General features: G+C 44.7%; 1 protein-coding gene across 4 annotated transcripts in view; it reads right to left on the bottom strand.

The window, feature by feature from the left end:
• The window catches only part of ARL15 (ARF like GTPase 15), a 336,015-nt gene extending 318,309 nt beyond the window's left edge, over positions 1-17,706 (bottom strand). Inside the window, exon 1 of one of the 4 annotated variants that reach the window (XM_073343927.1) lies at positions 16,825-17,704. Coding sequence is in view for 1 of the 4 variants with exons in the window: in XM_073343926.1 (XP_073200027.1) it covers positions 16,825-16,836 (12 nt within the window). In the remaining 3 variants the exon portion in view is untranslated. Of the gene's footprint in view, positions 1-16,824 lie in introns of all 4 variants that reach the window. The other 3 variants (XM_073343926.1, XM_073343929.1, XM_073343931.1) reach the window with 3 other exon arrangements.
• Between the last annotated feature and the right edge of the window lie 2,746 nt (positions 17,707-20,452).

Consider the following 20,452-nt stretch of genomic DNA (forward strand, 5'->3'; position numbering starts at 1 on the left):
CACTGCAAGAGATTATGAGGGAAATTCCCAGACCTCAGCCACTCTTTTTAGGTGTCAAATGTCAGGAACTGTACCAGACTGAAGTGTCAGTAGAGGTAGTTTTGGAATACATTGATAAACTGAACAGTAATAAGTCACCAGGCCCACATGGTATTCACCCAAGAGTTCTGAAAGAATTCCTAGGATATTGATATACTAACTGTGATATCTAACCTATCGGTTAAATTTGCTTCTGGACCAGATGACTGGAGTGTAGCTAATGGGACACCAATTTTTTTTTTAATTTTTTTATATTTTATTTTATTTTTAATATAAAGGCTCTAGAGGTGACCCTAGCAATTACAGACCAGTAAGCCTAACTTCAGTACCAAGCAAATTGGTTGAAACTATAGTGAAGAACAGAATCATCAGACACACATCATGATTTCTTGGGGAAAGAATCAACACAGCTTTTGTAAAGGGAAGTCATGCCTCAATCTATTAGAATTCTTTGATGGGGTAAACAAACATGTGGATTAGGGTGATCCAGTGGATATAGTGTATAGAAAACCTCTGACAAGGTCCCTCACCAAAAGACACTTAAGCAAAATATGTAGTCATGGATAAGAGGGATGGTCCTCTCATGGATCAGTGACTAGTTAAAACAGGGCTTCCCAAACTGTGGGCAGTGGCTCACAGGTAAACCCAACAGAATCCCAGGTGGTCCACTGGCAGGGGCAGAGATTGGGGGGCATGTAGGGATGTTGCCCCCAAAAAACTACATCTTTTCACTCCCCTCCCAACCCTGACCCTTCAGTGCAATTCCAGGATGCACAGCCCCATCCACTTGCCCCGCCTGACAGATCCTGCTTGGAGAGCATGTGTAGAGGGGGGGTTTGGGGGGCGGTCTGGAAGATTGGGATTTTTCGGGGGTAGGGGAGAAGCTGGGATCAGAGAAGTAGCAGAGGGGCAGCTAGAAGGTTTCTTTCTCCCTTCCTCAGCAACTGGCTTGCAGGTGGCAGGGCAGTGGGAGGGTTGGGTGGTTTGCTATTTTGCAATGAGGAGTATCAAGCTCTTCTTCCCCACCCCCCAGAGCACTGACCTGTCCCCTTCCCCTCTCCATATTCTAGGAGCCACCCTCCATTGCAGGCTGCTCACTGTGCCCTCCTCAACCATCCATCCCTTGCCAGGGTGCAGCACAAAGCTTCACACAGTATTCTTGTCAGCAAGTTAAGGAAGTATGGGCTGGATGAATGCACTATAAGGTGGGTAGAAAGCTGGCTAGATTGTCGGGCTCAACGGGTAGTGATCAATGGCTCCATGTCTAGTTGGCAGCCGGTATCAAGTGGAGTGCCCCAAGGGTCGGTCCTGGGGCCGGTTTTGTTCACTATCTTCATAAATGATCTGGAGGATGGTGTGGATTGCACTCTCAGCAAATTTGCAGATGATACTAAACTGGGAGGAGTGGTAGATACGCTGGAGGGGAGGGATAGGATACAGAAGGACCTAGACAAATTGGAGGATTGGGCCAAAAGAAATCTGATGAGGTTCAATAAGGATAAGTGCAGGGTCCTGCACTTAGGACGGAAGAACCCAATGCACAGCTACAGACTAGGGACCGAATGGCTAGGCAGCAGTTCTGCGGAAAAGGACCTAGGGGTGACAGTGGACGAGAAGCTGGATATGAGTCAGCAGTGTGCCCTTGTTGCCAAGAAGGCCAATGGCATTTTGGGATGTATAAGTAGGGGCATAGCGAGCAGATCGAGGGACGTGATCGTTTCCCTCTATTCGACATTGGTGAGGCCTCATCTGGAGTACTGTGTCCAGTTTTGGGCCCCACACTTCAAGAAGGATGTGGATAAATTGGAGAGAGTCCAGCGAAGGGCAACAAAAATGATTAAGGGACTGGAACACATGAGTTATGAGGAGAGGCTGAGGGAGCTGGGATTGTTTAGCCTGCAGAAGAGAAGAATGAGGGGGGATTTGATAGTTGCTTTCAACTACCTGAAAGGGGGTTCCAAAGAGGATGGCTCTAGACTGTTCTCAATGGCAGCAGATGACAGAATGAGGAGTAATGGTCTCAAGTTGCAGTGGGGGAGGTTTAGATTGGATATTAGGAAAAACTTTTTCACTAAGAGGGTGGTGAAACACTGGAATGCGTTACCTAGGGAGGTGGTAGAATCTCCTTCCTTAGAGGTTTTTAAGGTCAGGCTTGACAAAGCCCTGGCTGGGATGATTTAACTGGGAATTGGTCCTGCTTCGAGCAGGGGGTTGGACTAGATGACCTTCTGGGGTCCCTTCCAACCCTGATATTCTATGATTCTACGTGGGAGCACCCTTAGCAGTTCGGCTCTCTCAGCCATTTTGCGAACTGCGGGCTCTCCTGCCCCACTCCCCACAAACTTGGGTTCCCCCACCTCACACTCCCACCCACACAATGGAGGCTGACACACCCCTTCCAACACCCTTAACTCTACATATGCCACAACCCAACCCAACCCACCCCCTCCAACTCCTCATGAGCCATCAGTGTCCTTCATCTTGGATGAAACTGATCTGTGTCGCCCCCACCCCTGTGCCCCAGGGCTAGGCAGGGGTTCTCTGGGGCTGAATCCCTGCTTTGACTAGGGGTATCAGGTTCAATCTCCTTTCTCCAGCTGGCAGGGGTGCTCTCCCACCTGCAGCAAGAGAACTGGGCCCTACAGGCTGAGCTGACACTGACAGTCACAGAGTTTAAAAGACAGTAAACAAAAGGCAAGAACAATTAGTCAGTTTTCAGAAAGGAGAGAGGTAAATAGCTGTGTCCTCCAGAGGTCTACACTGGGACCAGAATGTTCAACATTCACAAGTGACCTGGAAAAAACAGTGAGGCAGCAATGTTTGCAGACAACACAGTTAAGTCCAAAGCTAACTGCAAAGAATTAAAAGGGATCTCACAAAAAAGTGGGTGACTGTGCAACAAAATGGAAGATGAAAAGCAATGTTGATAAGTGGGAAGTTATTTATATTGGAAAACATAACCCTTACCATACATACAAGATGAGGAGGTCTAATTTAGCTGTTACCACTCAAAAAAGCTCTTGGAATTTTTGTAGAAAAACCTCTGAAAAATCTGTTCCACGTGCAGCAGCAGTCAGAAAAACTAACAATGGATAGATAATAAGAGAAAAAAATCACAAGGCCACTACATAAATCCATGGTCCATCCACACCTTGAATACAGAGCACTGTTCTAGTCAGCCCCTCCCAAAAAAAGGGTATGCAAGAATTGGAAAAGGTACAGAGAAAGGCAACAAAAATGAGCAGGGTACGAAACAGCTTTCATATGAAGACAGGTTTCAGTTTAAAAAGACTAGGATTGTTCAGCTTGGAAGAGACGCAAATAACGGTGGATGTGAAAGATCTATAAAATCATGACGGGGTGAAGAAAGTGAATAGGGAAGTGTTACCTACTCCTTCACATCACACAAGAACCAGGGGTCACACAATAAAATTAATAGGCAGAAGTTTAAAACAAAAGGAAATTCTTCTCCCAATGCACAGTCCACCTGTGGAACTTGTTGCCAGGGGATGTTGTGAAGGTCAAAAGTACAACTGGTTTAAAAAAAAATTAGTTAAGTTCATGGAGAATAGGTACACCAATGGCTATCAGCCAAGATGGTCAGGGATGCAAACTCATGCTCTGGGTGTCCCTAAGTCTATGACTGCCACATGCTGGGACTGAATGACAGTGGATGGGATCATGCAATAACTGCCTTATTCTATACATTCCCTTTGATGAACATGGCACTGTTGGAAGGCAGGATACTGAACTAGATGGACCATTGGTCTGATGCAGTATGGCCAGTCTTACGTTCACTCAGTCTTTTTACCCTCCTCTAAAGTCATAAGTGGGATAAGGCACATCTATCATGGACAAGATAGTCTCTCACCACACCCCACATCAGCACCTGCAATTCGAGGGGACCTCAGCTCTGACTACAGGGTGGAGTTTGCAGGGGTTAAGAATCTTCAGCCACCTGTATCAGCCTAGAGTCTCTTGCCTCCTCTGGGCCCAACCCACAGGGGAAGTGAGTTCTATGGGCCCATGGTGCTCGGACTCCAGCAATATCCAGGGCCTTAGGGCCCAGCACCTCCAATGTTTGGGGCCGGGTCTCTCCCCCAGCTCCTCCTGCCACCCCAACATGCCTCCCTGAGTGTCCCCCTGCTCCCGCATACCTCCCCTGGGCCCCAGAGCGTCCCTGCCTCTCTGCTGGTCCCCGGCATCAACTGCTGCTGCAGGCTCCTATTGCCCCCCCATCCACTATTGCCAAGGCAGGCCGACCCTGACCCTGCCCTTCCCTTCAGACCCTTCCCTTTTCTGGCAGGGCCCTCCACCAGCACAGGGCCCACCCCCTCCCACAGTCACCACTCCTGCCCCATGCTGGGCAAGGGATAGACCCATCCCCCACCCCAGTGAGGCTACAGTGAGGGGCAGTAGCAGGGGAGGAGGTGCACATATGATGGCAGCTCTTCCTCTCGACACCCACCCCAGGGGAGGCGAGGAGGCTTCCTGGACCTGAGAGGGACCCTAGGAGCACGTGCAGTGACAGTGGTGCGAGGTGAGTGTGCTGCTGGGGGGGTACACCCGCACTTCAAAGCGCTGTGTCAGGAGCGTTCCCACAGCAGCGTTTTGAAGTTTCCAGCGTAGAGGGGATTAGCTCCGAGCGCTGGAAGAGCGGCTACACTAGCGCTTTAAAGTGCTCAGAGGGGTGATTTTTCACACCCCTGAGCCAGCAGGTTAGAGTGCTATAAAATTTAAGTGTAGACAAGCCCTTAGTCTCAAAGACTACTGTTGCTCACTCTTCATCAGCCAACAGCCTCTCCACATGGTAAGCAGTTCAGATCCCTAGGCAAACCAACAAGAAATTGTCCTGCAATCTTCACAATGTTCTTCCCCATTCTTCCCACGCACCTCTCAGGTGTCAACTGTCTCTATTCCTCTCCATAAAGTGTAAAATGTGAACTCAAAGTATGAATTTAGACAAACACTATTTCAGCTATAGCTGAGAGTTTTATACCAAAGAGCTTCTACAATGCAGTTTTGACAAAACTGAAAGTTGAAGATTTGAGATAGCACGTAAGTTGAAAACACAAACTCCAAATATACAGAAATTGTGAGTAAGATTTTTTTTTTGGGTGTCTTGAGTTTTTTTAAATTTTTTTTTTTTCGCATTTGCCTTCCAGTTTTAGAGACTTAAGAGTTCACATTTTCAAATTTTAATATATATCCACGAGGGCTAGACTTCTTATTTTTTTTAAATGAAAGTTGATATTCGCATGCAATCACACAATTCCAAGAGCTAGCTCTATAAGAAAAACACCAAACCTTGTGAGACTTAAGATAGTGAGCCCTGACAACAATGAAAATGTACCAAAAGTTGCAGCCTGCACTGAATATTAAGAGGAGGAATATGCAGTAGTTATTTTATTCATTTTCAGTGTCAATAAAAACCTCTACTTTTAAACTGAACTTGAAACTCCCACAGAATTCAGCACCACGATGTCAAATATGGAGCCCTTGTTGAAGAATTTAGGAATGGTGATATGGGTCCCTAGCTATACTGAATTTAGGGAGGGGAGATCACAGTATAGCCTAGAAGAAAAGGAGGACTTGTGGCACCTTAGAGACTAACCAATTTATTTGAGCATAGGCTTTCGTGAGCTACAGCTCACTTCATAGGACGCATTCAGTGGAAAATACAGTGAGGAGATTTATACACACACAACATGAAAAAATGGGTGTTACCATACACACTGTAAGGAGAGTGATCACTTAAGATGAGCTAACACTAGCAGGAGAGTGGGGGGTTTGGGGGGATCAAAGTGGGCCATTTCCAGCAGTTAACAAGAACGTCTGAGGAACAGTGGGGGAGGCACACAAACATGGGGAAATAGTTTTACTTTGTGTAATGACCCATCCACTCCCAGTCTCTATTTAAGCCTAAGTTAATTGTATCCAGTTTGCAAATTAATTCCAATTCAGCAGTCTCTCGTTGGAGTCTCTTTTTGAAGTCTTTTTATTGAAGAATTGCCACTTTTAGGTCTGTAATCGAGTGACCAGAGAGATTGAAGTGTTCTCCGACTGGTTTATGAATGTTATAATTCTTGACATCTGATTTATGTCCATTTATTCTTTTACGTAGAGACTGTCCAGTTTGGCCAATGTACATGGCAGAGGGGCATTGCTGGCGCATGATGGAATATATCACATTGATAGGTGTGCAGGTGAACGAGCCTCTGATAGTGTGGCTGATGTGATTAGGCCCTATGATGGTGTCCCCTGTCCTGAAGGATGACCCATCACTCTCACAAATCTTGGGAGACAGGCTGGTCCTTGCCTACAGACAGCCTCCCCAACCTGAAGCAAATACTCACCAGCAACCACACACCACACAACAGAACCACTAACCCAGGAACCTATCCTTGCAACAAAGCCCGTTGCCAACTGTGTCCACATATCTATTCAGGGAACACCATCATGGGGCCTAATCACATCAGCCACACTATCAGAGGCTCGTTCACCTGCACATCTACCGGAACTCAAATTTTCCAGTGGCAACACAAACTAGTTTGAACTTTCATTTTCATTATCATTTGGAAACAGAAATTTTCCCCCTTTCTGCTCACTCAGGTGCCAAGAGAATGATAAGGATATTGCCATGTTAACTCAGTAAAACCTAATTACCCATTTCAGAAAGCAGTTACAATCTCTAGTTCAGCAAATACTCCCCATAATATGTGCAGATTCTAAACCCAGAAGGAACCACTATGATCATCTAGTCTGACCTCCTGTATAACACAGGCCATAAAACTTACCCAGAATAATTCTCAGAGCACATCTTTTAGAAAACCAAGTAATCTTGACTTTAAAATGGTCAGTGATGGAGAATCCACCATGACCTTTTGGTAAGTTATTTCAATGGTTGATTACTCTCACTGTTAAAATTTTACATCTTATTTCCAGTCTGAATTGTCTAGCTTCAGCTTCCAGCTATTGGATCATATTATACGTCTCTCTGGTAAACTGAAGAGCCTATAAAATATTTGATCATCATGTAGGGACTGACAGCCTGTAATCACATCATCCCTTAGACTATTTATCTTAACACAGGGAAGGATATCACTATAATGCAAGCTTTCTAATCCTTTCACGATTCTCCTTAATTTGGAAAGAGTTCAGAGAAAAGTATCAATAACCTCCTTGAACTGTGGGGACTAGAACTGGACACCGTATTCCAGCAGCAGTTGCACCAGTGCCAAATACAGACATAAATAATCTCCCTACTCCTACTCAAGATTGCCCTGTTTATGCATCCCAGGACAACATTCGCTCATTTGGCCACAGCATCGTACTGGGAGATCATGTTCAGCTGATTGTCCACCACGACACACACACACCCCCCCCCAGATCTTTTTCAGTCACTGCTTCCCAGGATAGAGTTCCCCCATCCTTTCCTCCATTCCTACATTTACATTTACCTGTATTAAAATACTGGTTTGCTTGCAACCAGTTTACCATGTGATCCAGCTCAGTCTATTAGTAACCTGATCTCTTCATGATTTACTACTTCCTCAAAATTGAGGTTATCTGCAAACTTGATCAGTGATGATTTTACGTTTTCTTCCAAGTATTGAATAGTGTAGGACTAAGAACCAATTACTGTGGGACTTCACTGAAAACAGACCTGCTTGCTCCATTATGATTTCCCATTTACAGTTACATTTTGAGACCTATCAGTTAGCCAGTTTTTAATCCATTTAATGTGTGCCATGTTAATTTTATATCAGTCTAGTTTTTTAATCAAAGTGTTGTGTAGGACCCAGTCAAGAACCTTACAGAAGTATATTATTTCAAACACTATTACCTTTATCTCATTTTAAAAAAAAAAATCAAATTAGTGTGACAGGATCTATTTTCCATAAACCCATGTTGATTTGTATTAAGTTATTGTCTTTTGAGTCCCATATCAGCTGCTCCATTATCTTTACCAGGATCCATGTCAAGCTGAATTGATTCTTCTGAGAGAAGAGATACTGCCATGAGCAAGCTTCTTTAAGCACCTTGGATGAACCAGATTCTTGAGTTCACAACTTTGACACAGGTTTCTGTTTTTTCTTTTGTGGGTTTTTTTTTAAACTAGGAGGCAGTTCCCAGAATTACTGCCATTACAATGCAGTGCTGTTTATGATTGCAATACTGCCAATCAGAGACCTTGCAGTAGTTTTGGTTTGTAATGTACTTTTGCCACATCAGCTGCATGAGGTTATAATATCTCAGAAAATTGCTTTTGATGCAAGTTACTTTACTAGTTCCTGCCTACAACAGAAATAAGCAGCAGAGCTTCCTTCACAATCAAGAGAAACAACATTCATGACTCCAGACAACATGACAATGCACACCCAGTGATCTTGCATCCATAATTTTCCTTCTTTCCCCATATTATTTCTTTACCTACTAGCATATTTTATAGCTTTCCATATATTAAAGTGCCTCATCATCAAAGTCACAAATACCTTCCCTACTTCTTAAACAGATGGAGAGGATGACACCTTGACATAAGCCAGCAAACTTTAGAGAGCACAATGCTTCCAAGAATGGCAACTGGACACCTCAGCCAAAATACAACCCAATAGTCTGTACTGATTGTATATGGCTACAGAAGAGAGAACTCATGAGAGGGGAGTTTTTTTAAATGGTTGCAGAGCAAGGAAGTAAGGAGGAAGGGAATGCCAAACATTCACCTGCTAGTAACATTATAGGTAATAAATGAGAGGCATACAAACACCAATGCCAAATAACCCTGAAGAAAAAACCCCAGCATATCCCTGGTGTGAGATCTCCCCCTCCTCATCCAATGGACAGTAAATACTTGCCTAGAAAATTTTAGTGAAAAGCAATTCTCACGTGGGAACGGCTGCTCTGAAAGTTCACTTGAAAAATAATCATGAAAGGAATATTTCAGTAGCCTGTCTCAGAGAGAGAGAGGGAGAGAGAAAAAGGGAGAAAAAAGTAAGGAAAAAAAACACATGAAATCGATCAGAAACCACTGAATGATCTACCACAGATTACCCACTTGCCTAGCCATACCCACCTGTAATTCTGATTAGATTATAAAAGAAACTATGATAAGGGTAGGCTTTCAATGATGAATACCACACTGACAGACACTAGATGATACATGAGAGATTATTTTGGAGACACCATATTTGAAGTTCAATGTATTGAACTTTAACAAGTCAGGAAAGCTAAGATGCTTTGACCAAACTGTACTCAAGAATTGCAGTTTAAAGTCAATGGGACTTGTGCTCCTAAGTCACTTAGGTGCCTAAATATGGGTTTAGCAGGTACGGTTAGAAAATTTTGGCCAGTGTTTAATAAAGTTATTGTGAATTATTTTAATGTATTGAAAGTCTAAATAACTTTTCATTATTAACAATAAAGTAATTATGTTTGATATGACAAAGATGATATGACACTAAGAAAAGTTTAATACAAATACCAATTTTAGCCCTTGATGCTGCAAACACTTACGGACATGCTTAACTTAAAAGGACATGAAGTCAATGGGACTATCCATGTGAGTAAGATTATGTAACCTGCTTAACTGTATGCAAAATCAGGGACTTAATTTTCAGTGTAATTTTTTTTGCCTATAGCAGTTTTACAAGACTCCAATAAGATGCAACATGGCCATTTTAAACATCTGAATTTATTTTATTATAAAATTTTAACCAAAAGTTACAGTAGGACAAATTTCAAAATTTAGTTTTATAAACCCTCATTCAGGTTTAAATCAATGACTTCTTTTAAATCTGAAGAAGAGAAGATTGAGGGGGGACATGATAACAGTTTTCAAGTAAACAGAAGGCTGTTATAAAGAGGAGGGTGATAAATTGTTCTCCATAGCCGCTGAGGACAAGATACATAATGGGGCTTAAATTGCAGCAAGGGAGATTTAGGTTAGACATTAGCAAAGCACTGGAACAAATTACTTAGGGGATTGTCTAGCCTGTTCTTAAAAATGGAGATTCCACGAACACCTGCCAGCGATAGTCAAGATAATAGTTCTGCCACAGAGCGGGGGAATGAACTAGATTATATACTGAGGTCCCTTCCAGTCCTACAGCTGTATGATTTCCCTGAAATCTCATGAGTTAAATCACTTTGATTAACTTGCTCCACCCTGACAAAGTGGCTTTCATCATATCTGAAAGTGGTAAAAGCATCAGACTGATGTTTTTTCATTATAAGAAAACTATTGAGTATGCAGTATAAATCATGCATGCCATTAAGAAAGTTTCTAGGGAAAGGCTCCTCGGCCACCTAAGCTTTGCATAATAAGTTCTGAATATAAGAGTCAAAGTGATGCAGTTATGCTACAAGCTTTTCCAGAACAGCTTAAAACTAAATATGAGGTGTAACAGAAATACAGAAAAAGATGGACTCAGGCCAGGAGTCAAAGCTAATTTTGGCTCTGGTCCTGAGCATTGTTTGAGCATCCTCAACATCCTGCTGATATTAATGGATGTTGCAAATGCTTTGACTTCCTGGGATCAAGCCCGTTGAAGCCAACCATGAGAGGCTCCGACCAAAAGAAGTGCCTATAGCATGCATGGCCTTCATTGCAAGGATCTTGGAGTGAAAGCCTGGGAGAGGGCTGCTGGTGGGTAGCAGGAGCCTGCAGCAGCCTCCCCCATCCTATCCTGCTTCCCATTACCCTTCACTTCCTCCCTGTGCCCTTCCCCATTTCGCTTGTCACCATTTCAACCTCTCACCTCCCTCTCTGGGAAGGGCCTGTTGCAGCCAACAACTACTGAGTCCTTCCACCACAATGCCAGCTGCTTCATGCTAGCTGAGCACCAAAGGGAGCATCAAAAGCACAGAAGAAAACTCCCTGCTCTTAGGGCTGATGCACAGTGGCCCCTGATCACTGAGAAGAATCACTGCTTTCTCTCTGCAACCCACCAGAATAAGAGATTCGAGCAAGGCAGAAATACATGACACCAAGCAGCTTTGGCTACAACTTTCAATCAGCTTTCACGATTTCCTTCACATTCATCGAGTGGCAGAAAAAATGATGCAAGTCATTCTGTGACTAGCATCCAGAGTTGGATGCAATACAAGCAACAGTGTCAGTCACCACTGCCGTTCCTGCACATCAAATAACAAAGGTCTCTATTCTAACATGGAGTGCAATGAGCCTTTGTCTTTCAGGCTGATTAAATGGACGATATGAAAATTCTCACCTGACTGACCACCCACATGTTTTGTCTGAGCAGATTGTGAATGCTTCCTGGACCACTGTCATTTACCACCATTCACAGACTATTTCATGGAAAAGAGGCAGAAGAGATAAAAGTTAAGAAATAAGTTAAGGAGTACTTGTGGCACCTTAGAGACTAACCAATTTATTTGAGCATGAGCTTTCATGAGCTACAGCTCACTTCATCGGATGCATACCGTGGAAACTGCAGCAGACTTTATATACACACACAGAGATCATGAAACAATACCTCCTCCCACCCCACTGTCCTGCTGGTAATAGCTTATCTAAAGTGATCATCAGGTTGGGCCATTTCCAGCACAAATCCAGGTTTTCTCACCCTCCACCCCCCACACACAAACTCACTCTCCTGCTGGTAATAGCCCATCCAAACTGACCACTCTTGGCCCAACTTGATGATCACTTTAGATAAGCTATTACCAGCAGGACAGTGGGGTGGGAGGAGGTATTGTTTCATGATCTCTGTGTGTATATAAAGTGACAACTCTCTACACAATGTGCATGACAATCAAGTTGGGCCATTTCCAGCACAAATCCAGGTTCTCTCACTCCCTCACCCCCATACACACACAAACTCACTCTCCTGCTGGCAATAGCTCATCCAAACTGACCACTCTTGGCCCAACTTGATGATCACTTTAGATAAGCTATTACCAGCAGGACAGTGGGGTGGGAGGAGGTATTGTTTCATGATCCCTGTGTGTATATAAAGTCTGCTGCAGTATCCACGGTATGCATCCGATGAAGTGAGCTGTAGCTCACGAAAGCTCATGCTCAAATAAATTGGTTAGTCTCTAAGGTGACACAAGTACTCCTTTTCTTTTTGCGAAGACAGACTAACACGGCTGTTACTCTGAAACAAGAAATAAGTTGTCAGCCAAACTAAAACTCATATCTCAATGCTCAAGTTTTTTTGTGAAGAAGAAAATGAAGGCTAGATTAAAAAAATACACTGTATGCATCCAAAAGCAACATACTGTAACTGCCAGAGATCATTTGTTCTGGTTTCAGAGTTTCACACAGATATGAACACAATTTCAACCTTTTATTTCTTTATTTTGTACAATATTTTTTGTTTGAAACTGTTAGTACTGAATAGTGCAACTATTCTCACTCTAAGAAAAGGAGGGCATCTTTCTCTGCTGTGAAATTATAGTCACATTAGTAGTCAGTGTTCTCTGGTCCTAAATGAAGGCAGCTCAAAGACTGGCCCATGTCAACACTGAATCAGCTTTTGGATTTGAGCTGTGAATGTAGCTCTCCCTACCTACAATAAACCCAGCCTGGTTGAAGTAGGGATGTGTAGTCCAAACCCCCAAGTTGTGTATAGTGCAGCAAATGTACAAGGCAGTGTACAATAGGTGAATTGTGACAAACAATCAAGATCCTGTCTTGAAGAGGCTAGATTCCAAAAAACACTTGCAGTTACAGTACCAAATGAAACAAAAACTACAGGACCACCTCACAAAATAGATGTGCAAAAGACTTCAAGAGATAAACCAAGAGAAAGTTTGTCATATTATAAGTGAAACATCATTCCAAGCATGCTAGACTGCTTGAAAGAAGGCATAAAGTTAGGAATGGACAAAGGGAGCAGCTAGGCCAGTAGTTCTCTACCAGGAGAAGGTATACCCTTGGAGGGTATGCAGAGGTCTTTCACAGGGTAGATCAACTCATCTAGATGCACGATCAACTCTTCCTACCTGCATGCCTCCAGCTTTCACCCTGACCACACCACACGATCCATCGTCTACAGCCAAGCTCTGCGATACAACCGCATTTGCTCCAACCCCTCAGACAGAGACAAACACCTACAAGATCTCTGTCAAGCTTTCTTACAACTACAATACCCACCTGCAGAAGTAAAGAAACAGATTGATAGAGCCAGAAGAGTTCCCAGAAGTTACCTACTACAGGACAGGCCTAACAAAGAAAATAACAGAACGCCGCTAGCCATCACCTTCAGCCCCCAACTAAAACCCCTCCAACGCATTATTAAGGATCTACAACCTATCCTAAAGGATGACCCAACACTCTCACAAATCTTGGGAGACAGGCCAGTCCTTGCCTACAGACAGCCCCGCAACCTGAAGCAAATAGTCACCAACAACCACATACCACACAACAGAACCACTAACCCAGGAACTTATCCTTGCAACAAAGCCCGTTGCCAATTGTGCCCACATATCTATTCAGGGGACACCATCACAGGGCCTAATAACATCAGCCACACTATCAGAGGCTCGTTCACCTGCACATCCACCAATGTGATATATGCCATCATGTGCCAGCAATGCTCCTCTGCCATGTACATTGGTCAAACTGGACAGTCTCTACGTAAAAGAATAAATGGACACAAATCAGATGTCAAGAATTATAACATTTATAAACCAGTCGGAGAACACTTCAATCTCTCTGGTCACGCAATCACAGACATGAAGGTCGCTATCTTAAAACAAAAAAACTTCAAATCCAGACTCCAGCGAGAAACTGCTGAATTGGAATTCATTTGCAAATTGGATACTATTAATTTAGGTTTAAATAGAGACTGGGAGTGGCTAAGTCATTATGCAAGGTAGCCTGTTTCCTCTTGTTTTTTCCTACCCCCCCCCCCCCAGATGTTCTGGTTTAACTTGGATTTAAACTTGGAGAGTGGTCAGTTTGGATGAGCTATTACACACACACACTCACTCTCCTGCTGGTATGGGGGTGGGGGGGATGTGAGAAAACCTGGATTTGTGCAGGAAATAGCCAGACTTGATTATCATGCACATTGTGTAAAGAGTTGTCACTTTGGATGGGCTATCACCAGCAGGAGAGTGAATTTGTGTTGGGGGGTGGAGGGTGAGAAAACCTGGATTTGTGCTGGAAATGGCCCACCTGATGATCACTTTAGATAAGCTATTACCAGCAGGACAGTGGGGTGGGAGGAGGTATTGTTTCATATTCTCTGTGTATATATAAAGTCTGCTGCAGTTTCCACGATATGCATCCGATGAAGTGAGCTGTAGCTCACGAAAGCTCATGCTCAAATAAATTGGTTAGTCTCTAAGGTGCCACAAGTACTCCTTTTCTTTTTGTGAATACAGACTAACACGGCTGTTACTCTGAAACCTGTCATCTAGATATTTGCCTAGTTTTACAGCAGGCTACATAAAAATCACTAGAAGACAGTACAAACTAAAATTTCATACAGAAAATGGTGACTTGTTTATACTGATCTATATGCTATAGAATGAAATGCAAATACAATATTTATATTCCAGTTGATTTATTTTATCATTATATGGTAAAAATGAGAAAGTCAGCAATTTTTAGTAAAAGTGTGCCGTGACACTTTTGTATTTGTATGTCTAATTTTGTAAGCTAGTCATTTTTAACTGAGATGAAATTTAGGGGTATGCAAGACAAATCAGACTCCTGAAAGAGGTACAATAGTCTGGAAAGGTTGAGAACCACTGAGCTAGGCAACAGGCCTGGCTGGAGCATAAGGAACAGGAAAAAGGCATAAAAGAGTGCATTTACATTTCTTTTTTAAAAGCTGCTCTCCCCACAGCCTTGCATTAGTTTGCAAACACACTACCAGTTTTCAAAATTCATTAAACTTATTCATCTCACAATGATGTATGTTCCACAGAATTTCCATAGCAGTCATGCAGGTTAGCTTTTGCTGTGAAAAGTACATGAGATAGCTAGTTTCATCTGGCCATAAGTTGATAGAGGAAAATAAACTGCTCCAGGCTCTTGAGAAACCACACAGCAAGTTCACTGTCAGTATTCCATTAACTAGGTTCTTAAAGAGAACTTTACCTACCATGAAAGCTTATGCTCATATAAATTGATTAGTCTCTAAGGTGCCACAAGTACTCCTTTTCTTTTTACCTATCATTTCAATTATACAGAGCTCTCCCCCCCCCCCCCCCCCAGCCCGACTCAAGCCTAGCATACAACTTAAAAACATGAAGTCTCTAAATAAAGCATTTCCACTCCAAAATAAGTCCAAGCTGCACGTATTCAAACCCAACATTTAGGTAAATGTTGACTATAGTGCCCCTCCTCCCCCCCCCCAGCTCCATCAGCAGAGAAAAAAAATCAGGTCAGCTGTTAGAGGGTGCTTTCATTTCAATGATCCAACCTTGCAACAGAAAGGACAGAGAGGTCTTGCTCACTAGTCAACAAGACAATCTCTAAAACTCACAATTGTGTGTCATGTGTAAGATAGAACTAGATAACTATTACAGCTTCAAAGCCAAGAAAAAAAACCCTCCTTCATCTCACGGGACACTGACATCTTCCTACAAGATGGAATGGCAAGAAGAGAGCTGCTTTTTATTTAAAATATTTACTAATAAACAAGAAGTAAAACCATAACACCTTGAAAAAATATGAAACTGAGTTGAATGGAGAGAGAATGTTCATTAGTTTCCCATTTTAAAATTTAAGAAATCAGTTAAGCAGGAATCTCATCAAAATGTGACTATCCAACTCACTACGTAGCCTAGCCATTTGGTACATTTTCTTGGTAGTGACCCATACATTAGAGCATGAACAAGTTAACTACCACGCTGGCCTGAAGTATACACCTGTGATACAATCTTTGCAGACAAAGAAAGGAAACATTCATTAAGCAACATTAGAGTTACTTGTGAATACCAAACTACTCAAGTGCAGTACTGGTCATGTCCAAAGTTACAATTTAGTTCATTCAACCATATCCTATGTTAATGCATTTAGGAAAAAACCAGTGACCTAGGTCATAACTTTAGAGATCTAATAACAACCAAATGAGTGGGGCTACAGAGCACTTTAGCAAAACCATTCTGGTTTATTGGCCTTTAATAGTTCTGTAAGAGTGATAAAGATCGAACAAGAGAAATACTCCATTTCCCAATCAGGAACTCATGCAAGGACATATTGGAAAAGTTCTCAGGGCATACACACAATTTAGACATGCGTGCGCCCTTAGAGCAGATTACAACATTGGAGATAGATCATATTTTAACCAGGTTTAGAATTACCCCACAGAGCCTTCTCTGGATTATTGACACTGTATTAAAAGTGTGTGTGAGTGTGTGAAGTGGGCTATAGCCCATGACAGCTCATGCTCAAATAAATTTGTTAGTCTCTAAGGTGCCACAAGTACTCCTGTTCTTTTTGCGGATACAGACTAACACGGCTGCTACTCTGAAATTTTTAATACAGTGTCAATAATCCAGAGAAGGCTCTGCCTCATAATTCTAAGCCTGATAAAGTATGATATTTCTCCAATGTTGTAAAACTGTTCTCAGAGCTGATTTAAAGTTGGTCTTTTACTTACTCACTTTAGGGTTCCACCAGTCTCCAATACAAGCCTTTAAAACACTATGTGGCAACAAATGCGATTTTCTATGTAAATGTAATTATAATGGAGTATTCTACAACATGTCTGGTTGAGCCAATTTACCATGAGGATGCAAGACAGGAAAGAAAGGAGAGCGGTGGGGGGGGGGGGAAGCACACAATTTACACCCAATACCTACCAGATAATCCATGTACTGGTGAATAGAGAGGATCTATTGTTGCTCTGGGGTCCCAAGGGGCTCTCTGCTCCTCTCGGATGGATTTAGGTGGGGAGTGGGTCTCTGCTGCCAGAACGTCTCAAGACTGTAAAGGGTTGAGTGGGTCTGCAGCTATTCAGGAGGAGTTTTGGCTGGAAGGTCTCTGCTGCTAACCAGTCTCTGAAGCTTGGCGTCTCTAACGTTCTTTGCAGGAAAGTCTTTGGGGTGCAAAGGGGAGGAAGCAAGTCTCCCTGGGTATCAGGAAGGTCTCTGTTACTCCTGCTAGGAAGATCTCAGAGGAGACACGAAGGGTCCCTGCTGCCGGCAGGAAGGTGCAGTGGTCTCTGGCACTGCTACTGAGCGGAGGGGTTCCAGGGGCATAGGGTGGGGTCCCAGGGGTGAGGTCTCTGCAGCTAGCAGGGAAGGTCCCAGCGCGGTGGGTGGTCTTTGTTATTACTGCAGAGAGGAGGGGTGCAGGGGGCTCCGTTCCTGGCAGGACGGTCCCAGCAGGGTAGGATGGGGTCGGGTTGGGTCTCTGGCGGGAAGGTCCCCCCCCAGCACCGCCTCCCCGGGCAGAGGGCGGGTATCTGGGGCTGTCCCTCCCTCCCTCGCCGCCGCCAGCCAGACTAACCCTGCAGGTTTCTCCCCGCGACGGCCAGCGGAGCGCGCGGAGCAGACTCGGCGGGGGAGGCGCACGGCACAGCCCAGCCCGGAGCCTGTGCAGCCCGCAGCGCCCTAGGTTTCAGGAACTGGGGGGGCCGCTCTCCCCGCAGCGTCACCATCAGCTGATCGCACACGTGGGACGCCGAGAGGCGACTCTTAAAGGGACACACACAGCGCTCGAGGGGAGGCGTGCCCCGGGCGCGGAGAGGGGCGCGAGGGGCAGTGCAAAGGGGGGGGGCGGGCTGGGGGCGGTGGATGGACCGCGGGGACCCTGGCTGCGGGCACCGCGCGCCCTGTGCTGACCGGGATCCCGGCTCCGCCCCCATCTCAGGTTTGGGGGAGGTTCCCTCAGGCCGGCCGCACGAGGCAGCGGCGGCGGCTGTTCACTGCTGCAGGGGGAGGTGGAGAGGCATGAAGCCCTCCCCGCACCCCAGGGCGCTGCGCTTTCCGCCCGCCTCCCCCCGCCCTGCGGCTGCAGCGTTCCCCTGCTTCCCATGCGCCCGTGGACCTGGGCGCACGTGCTCCCCCTCGGAGGTCGGTCCCTTCCTTCCTTCCGTCTGTCTGCTTGCACGGGGCTGGTGAGGCTCCGGCGGGCCTGGGGGTCCTGCTGCCTATCCCAGCCCCACCCCCTGCAGCTCCATCTCCCTTCACTCTCTCCTTTGGTTGTGTCTTGTCCCTGTGCTGGTCTCTGCTCCCTTCGCGTAGTCCCCCCGTGTCGCTTCACTCATGCAGCTGTTGTTGCTTCCCCTGCCACGCCCACCTGCTGTGTGTTGCTCCTTGAGCCTGGTTGTCCTTTCCACCCGCACTTTGGATTCCCCTTTGTTTCATTTCCCCCCCCCCCTTCACTGCACAATCCCCACTCGTATGCCCCCCAGTGCAGCCTGGTGAGCGGATTTTTCTCCCACAGTGCTTCTTTTAATCCCCCTTCTCCTTTCATTGGTTTTTACCCTTCCATTTTATGTTTCTGGTCCCCCCCCCCCCACATGCAACCCCAAGGGAGTTGTCAGCCTCATTAATGGTGGACCTGGCTTTTGAATCACTTAGTAAAATGATCTTAAACAATTCCAAATTGTCATTCCTGTTTTTCTGATTAAATTCTTTCTCCCAGCTGATTTGGTTCACAGTTGTTTTCACCTTTCTGAAACAGTCCTTTTTAAAGCACCAACTACATGTTGAACACTGTTTGTCTGAGCCTTCATTATCAGGCACTCCCTGTTAACTAAGCCCCACCCATTCTCCTGACTATCTTAATTTTTGATTGTCTGATCTGGCCCTGGTCCCAATTTGATTAGATAATCAAGGTTCCACTCTACATGGTCTGAACTTTATTCCGTTTGCACAGTATAAATGTGAACAAGTCATGATCATATATCTAAGGCGTCGTTCATTTTTAGTTCTGTAATCCATTCCTCTTCATCTGTCAGTAGTATGTTCTCTAGTGAATGCAAAATGTTTTGAAGGAGGAAATTGTCATCTATAATATTTAGAAATGCAAAGGATATTTTAGTATGGGGAATATAAGATCTCCAGTACATCACTCACATTGAAGTCCCCCATAATCACTTTTCTATAATGTGTAGGGGGAAAAAAGCTAGGTGCATAAGGAGGTGATCAACCACTTCCCTCGTGTGATCTGGTGGGGATCAGTTGGTGTCTGCTACAGCCCATTTCTGCTTTATTTGTTAGGACATTAATCCATATGCATTCAGGATCATATTCTTCCAACTTACCAGTGTCTCAAACAGGTAATACTATTTTTGACAGAGTGTAACGCCCCCTTCCCTTCTGCCCACTCAGTCCTTCCTAAATAGATTATAAAAAACTGATTTTTAATATTCGAATCATGGGACTCATCCCACCAGCTATTAGTAATACCAACTAGGTCAAAATTTAAAAATCCATATTCCTCGTTTGTTACCTAGATTCCTAGCATCAGTGTACAGTATAAGCAATTAAACAATTTCTTGTCTTCATGTTGTTTGATTAATTTTGTTCCCAACATCTTAATTTTGTTATGCGCTCATATCATCACTTTTTTTACCCTCCCCTTTTGTTTTAGTTTAACATGCTCCTGCCTATGCTAGCCAGCCTGTCCCTGAGAAGACTGGTCACCCTTCTACTGAGGTGGAGGCCATCCAAACAATCCCATCCCATCCCCCTAGAAGATAACAGTTCTACAAAACCAAACCCCTCCACCCTACACCACTTACCTAGCCAGCAGTTCACTTCCAGAATCTTCCTTTACTCCCCTTCTTCCACCAGTTCTGGGAGCCCCCCACCCTTCAGCCCCTAGGGAGTGTACTCAAGTGGCCGCAGCCCCACTGCTGTCTGCCATGCTCCCTCAGTCCACCTCTGCCACCTTCTCTCCATCTACAGTGGCCAGAGCTCCTGCCCAAGAGGCACAGTGTCTGCTGCCTCCTGGTGGCCACCTTAGCCCACACTGTAGCTTATATGCAGGCATTAGTAGGGGTGGTGGGGCCCATGGCCAGAGTGGTAGCCTCCAAGACATAGGGGGAAAGTCATTTTCTTCCTGGTATCAGAGGTTACTGCCCAGGAGGTGATAGAGAAGCGTCTCTCATTCCCCTTGAGCCTTTGGGTAGTTCTATCCAAACTGCCATTCCTCCTCAGTGCTACTTCCTACTTCCCCTGTCTACCCTCAGGAAATTGGTCTTCCCCCTCCACTCTTTACCACTGGGCTGCAAGGTTCCCACCCCTCTGTCATGTGCTTTTATTCCATTGGCAAGTTACCCTCCAGCTGTCACCAGCAGTGCATGATGGAGGTAGCCTGGAGGGATTATAACCTTCCTGGGTGCTATCCAGACGAGTGAGGGGCTGTGTCACCACTTACCTTGCAACCTGGAATGCCTTACTATGCTTTACTACTGTACCTCCCAAACTGGGCTCCTCACAAACAGCATGCAGGTCCTGCCCCGAGTGTCTGCGTATA

This window comes from Lepidochelys kempii, chromosome 5, assembly GCF_965140265.1.
Source record: "Lepidochelys kempii isolate rLepKem1 chromosome 5, rLepKem1.hap2, whole genome shotgun sequence".
Taxonomy (NCBI): Eukaryota; Metazoa; Chordata; order Testudines; family Cheloniidae; genus Lepidochelys; species Lepidochelys kempii.